The sequence below is a fragment of the Trachymyrmex cornetzi genome, unplaced genomic scaffold (genome assembly GCF_001594075.2).
Source record: "Trachymyrmex cornetzi isolate Tcor2-1 unplaced genomic scaffold, Tcor1.1 scaffold138, whole genome shotgun sequence".
Lineage (NCBI taxonomy): Eukaryota > Metazoa > Arthropoda > Insecta > Hymenoptera > Formicidae > Trachymyrmex > Trachymyrmex cornetzi.
Genome location: NW_017295960.1, coordinates 827,248 through 832,972, shown reverse-complemented (window position 1 = coordinate 832,972; position 5,725 = coordinate 827,248). Strand labels below are relative to the sequence as shown.

Genomic DNA, 5,725 nt, shown 5'->3' with positions numbered 1-5,725 from the left:
GTAATATTATTAATATGATATTATATAAGATATATAAAAAGTATGTTATTCAATACTTGTTGGTTCTTGGTTCGGTAAATAATACGAATATAATAAAAATATAAAGAAAAACATTTAGTAAAAGTAAAATCCAAATTCGGATATTCATAGAATGTTTTGAATAGGACATCCGTATGACGGACATACCAAGGACGTTCATTTTATGTCCATGGACGTGCGGACGTGATTTGGACTTAAAATGGACGTCCTTGGGATGTCCAGTGCTATCTGAGATATATAATTAATAATATAAAAAAGTTTGCTTTGTCTTACTGATTATCATCCATCCTGTATCCAGTTTCAACGCTGAAAATATTCCTGCAGGATTGTGTAACAGCCCTGTAATAAATAATAGAACGTTATAATAAATTCTCAAATAATATACAAATCTTGTATTGTAATTTATGATTACCAATAAAAATTCCAATCATCCTCCGGACCAACCTGCGTCCAGCCACGTTTCTCGAAGTTGTGTACGATCACAGATTTGTCTACATCTGTGCAAAACGTGATTCTTGTCCGATCCATCCCGACCGATGGCACTCTATAGTCATCAATTATTTAATCACGATTATGAAAGAATTAATCAGCGCTAATATTTTAATGTTGCTGAGATTTTATCTCTTAATTATTTTATGTAAATATCTCGAAATTGATTAAGGAAGCTATTGTATTTACGCAAATTGTCTTAAAATAAGATGATTATAAGATAATAATTTTAATAATAAGTTAATCATCAATAAGATAATATAAAAGTTATAAACAAAAATTTTAAGATAAATGAAAATGAAATTGATTAATTTTTTTATTTATCACTTTTTCTGGAGTAATAAATTTCGCGTTAGAAAGCTATAAAAAATTTGAGAGAATTTCTAAAAAGAAATAGATTTCTTTTATTATTTCTTCCTATATTAATGTAGAAATAAATTTTGCACTAAGTAAAAAAATGAACATAATATAAATATATAATAAAAACTACAATGATAAATAAAAACATAAATAAACAAATAAATTTTAAAGTTATAAAAATATAATAAACTCTAGCAATCTCAATTTTTCCCGAATACAAGTTTAAGATAGTTTGAGAATGAACTCTTAAAACATTCGCTGGAGATTGAGCTTGAAAAGAAATTCCCAAAATCTTGGCGCATATTTATAAGTATTGTGAGCAGTGGCCTTTTAATCATCTCGAGCAGCGTAGTTTTACGAAATTGCCATAAATTATTTACCTGCCGTAAACAGCACAGGCGTTTAGATTCGTAGCCCGTTTGCTTTCTGCGACCACGTTCGACGCCATGTTCTCGATACTTATGAACCATATCGTTTGTTCGATACGGTTGTTAGTCGATATCTCAGTCGTCAGAAGTTATACATAGGCTGTGTTGCTGTGTTCCAAAATTCACTGTATATCTTCTATCGGTAAATCTCTCCATAATCTTGCTTTTTATGGTCACGTAATTATAAAAACTACACGGAGAAAATTTTATATTAAGTTTTAATATAATTTTAAATTACACTTTACTATGTCTTGAATTTTCGTATGGACCCTTACTACATAATTCCGACTTAACTTTTACTATGGTAATACTAATTTTTATCACATAAATAAAGTAATTATTTTGTTAAGCCATATTCTAACATGAACAATTAATTTTTACTATGGTACGCAAATAAAATTTGCTAGGTATATATTTTTTACTTATTTTTACAATACTAACTTTCATTCAACAAGATTTTATTTTGTAATAAAAAATTTTACTATAAAATATACTATAAAAAAGTATAAAAATTACGTATTATTGTATTATTGCTTTAAAAAAAATAATTATAGCATTTAAACTTATAATTTACATGAAGACCGCAACTACTATCACATTATAGTAATTTTAAATATAAAATTTTCTCCGTGTAACTTAACATATCCGAAAAGTCACGTAAAAAACAATTTTTCATTAGATAATACATTCAAATTAAAAATTCCGAAAGTTTCTGTTCTTATTTCTGTTGACGTTGTTTCTCTATTCATTAATGTTTTAGTAATAACTTAATAATTGAACTTGGTAATTGAAAGTATAATATTGAACGCAGGCAGGGTTTAATTCAGAAGAATACGAAATTATCAAAAACTGAATTTAAAAAAGTTTTAAATTTAATTCTCAACGTATTTTACGTTTAATGAAAAAATCTATAAACAATCATATGGTGTATTCATATGGGTTCACCCATAGTTGCAGATCTGGTTCTACAAGACTTATAGAAATGGATTGTTAAATAAGTATTGTTTCCATCTTGATTTTTACTACAGATAATATGTTAATGATGTGTTAATTTCAACTCATTCATCGCACTATGATATAATCTTAGAAGTATTTAATAATTATCATCCAAGAATAGTTTACGATTAAGATAGGTTGGAATAAATTAAATTTTTTAGATGTTACCCTCATAAAAAGGACAATTTCTTAATTTACGGCATGTATCGCAAACCTATATCTTTCCCTCAAGGTACCTAAATTTTTATTCTTTTAATTATTCATCTTATTTGTCAAAAGATCGGTACCAATAGGTTTGATTGATGGAGTCGTATATTTATTGCACCCTATGTTCCATAAAATAAATTTTGATTTGAGCGTTATTCACAATGGATACCCACTAGATTTAATTTTTAATTGTATTAAAAAAAGACTGCGTTGTAAATTAAAACAGCATAATGGCAGCGGTAATAATCATAATAAAAGTAATCGTGATTAAAGTAATTTAATTACATATTTTATCATCCCTTATGTTCTCACTTTTGCCAAGAAATTTAAAAGATTTTCTAAAAATAACTTTTGCACAAGAGTCCTGTACTGATCTGAAAAAATCTGAATACCTTTACCAAAGTTTAAAAAGATAAATTACCGACTACTTAGCACTGTAATGTAATTTACAAAATTAATTGTGGATCATCTGTAGTGCGTCATACGTAGGCCAAACGGACAGAATATTAAAAATCATATGCCGTATCGACCTCCTATTTGCTGTTTGGAGGCGTGAGCCATAAATTAAGAATCGTAATCATATCATGCGGAATACCTCTCAGCATTCTGTTATAACACAACATAGAAAAACTGGACACGAATTTGATTGGAACAATGTTAAGATACTTGATGAGAAGAAGTATTTGAAATTATTTATATTCGTAAATAAGAGCAAGATTTAAATTTAGAAAGAGATATGGAATTGTTAGAACCGTTATATTGTGACCTTTTTGAGGACTACCACAGCAATTAATTTTATATACAACATTGGAACTTGAGAGTAATAGATAATGGTATCAAAATACCATTATCTATTACTCTCACGTTCTAATGTTGTATAGAAAATTAATTGCAGTGATTGCGACAAATCTTTATGGACTTTAATAAAATTGTTTAATTTATTTAGACTCGTATAAGCTAGTCTCATTATATGAAAATCCTCCAAAAATTTTTTTAATTATTCAGCTAAAATCAGCACATATGGAATTGTAACAAATGTTTTCGGATTTCCATTAACAATAGATTTGCTATTATTATGTGATTCAGCATTGGAATTACTTAGTTGTTTAAATTTTTTGCTTAATTTTTTTAAATGTTGATGAGAATTAAATCAATGGAGTAGCTATTTTTTTGGAGAATATTTATATTTAATTGCAAAATTTTCTTGTTAAAGATGGGATAAAAAATTATATAAAAGAGATGATTATTCTGGAAAAGATTACACTACTTATAGACTATACTCATTGCTTATTCAAGCGTCATATATTTTTTATTTCAACTTATATTTGTGCTATTAGAGTAATGAAAGCATCACTTGAGTTGTTTATCGAGATTGACCTTATCTTGACTCTATCTAATAACAAAGATTTCTACATTCCGTTTCGCTATTTACTATCAGATTATAGATATAGATAAATTAATTACAGTATGTGATAATAGAGACAGAACACTTATGTAATTCTATATATGAGGGAGAGTGGTCTAAATCGGACCTATTTGCAGTTTTTGCTCTCTATAAGACGTAAATAAAGACCGATAGTAAAATTGAAGGTGCCATTGGAAAGATCATTTAATTCCTTTCATTTTTGTTTCAGACCATTTTGACGTATCTCTCACCTATGTTGAACTATAATGGAAAATGTAAAAACGCTATTTCTGGTCCACCGGATTGGACCATTAGTTCCAAATCGGATTATTCTCTGGTTCGAATCGAAAACTCTTATTTTTATGGATTTTTAGATAGAATTTTAAAATATTTTAATGTATTTTTCTTAGTATTGAGTAAAAACGAGCAATTTGACAGTCAAAGATAAAAATTTTTCGGAAAAAGAAATTACAGACTGTTTATATTATTAGAATTGAAATCAATAAAATTCAACTAATCTGAGTCTGATCACTCATGATATTTTACTGATTTAATTGCTTGGACCAGATCTGGTCAGCCGGTCACCAGTATTACAATCAGACTTATAAGTTATTCACTGTACTGTCCGATTTGGGTACGGGTCCTTTCGAACTTTGGAACAAATTTTACAATAAACTGCAAAATGTGATCACAAAATGCTGGATATTTTTGAATTCCACACTCTTTAATTATCTTAAATCAATTACTTTAAAATTTTTAACACCTTTTAAATAATGATTTACAAGGATTTGCTTTTTTAAAAAAATTTTCGCACGGTGGCTCAAAATACATATTTGCGTCCATTTTATGAATATTATTATGACAGAGAACTGTCAAACTGCTATCACATATGTTCAGTCTTATAAGGACTTTACATTATAAATAGTACGCAAATCTGCTTAACCGTATTCATTTAAATTAAAAAGGTCCTATTTGGAACACAGGTTCGATTTAAATTACTCTTCCCTCTACTGTATAAAATTACATAAAACATTGTATACACAAAGAAAATTTTATATTAAGTTTTAATACAATTTTAAATTATACTTTACTATGTCTTGTATTTTCGATGGACTCTCACAACATGATTCCGACTTAACTTTTATTATGGTAATACTAATTTTTATCACATAAATAAAGTAATTATTTTGTTAAGCCATATTCTAACATGAAAACAGTTAATTTTTACTATGATACGCAAATAAATTTGTCAGGTATATTTGATTTTGTAATAAAAAATTTTTACTTTGAAAAAGTGTAAAAATTACGTTATATTATTGTTTTTAAAAAAATAACTATAGCATTTAAACTTATAATTTACATGAAGACCGCTACTATCACATTATAGTAATTTTAAATATAAAATTTTCTCCGTGTAGTGAAAACGTACACAGGTATATATGGTACATCATGTTATCATTGAATAATAGTCGGCAATTGCACTACTGAATCACTAGTTATAGCATTTATAATATAGGGTAGCACACAAGAATCGTTTCAATATCAATGTCTAGTTCGCCTATATGAAATATCAAAATAATTAAGCTGTATTCAACAACTGATAAGATATTACGAGATTATTTTTAATCTTTAAGACATTACATAATGTTACCGATGTACACTGTGCGACGTCATATAATAAATCCATGACAAGCTTAGATTATCTACGCCATCCTGCCATTACGCTCGTTTATTTCGCTCGACTGCATGTGTTATTTCTGGGTGATGCTATCGCAATTGATAACAGTCGTTTGATGAACAT

At 27.8% G+C, this 5,725-nt stretch overlaps 1 protein-coding gene across 1 annotated transcript in view; it reads right to left on the bottom strand.

Annotated features, from left to right (window-relative positions):
• The window catches only part of TTLL1B (Tubulin tyrosine ligase-like 1B), a 5,533-nt gene extending 4,197 nt beyond the window's left edge, over positions 1-1,336 (bottom strand). Inside the window, exons 1-3 of the mRNA XM_018522708.1 lie at positions 1,269-1,336; positions 452-583; positions 313-378 (exon numbers count right to left, since the gene is read on the bottom strand). Coding sequence (XP_018378210.1) covers positions 313-378; positions 452-583; positions 1,269-1,336 — 266 coding nt within the window. The remainder of the gene's footprint in view (positions 1-312; positions 379-451; positions 584-1,268) is intronic.
• Positions 1,337-5,725: the final 4,389 nt, after the last annotated feature.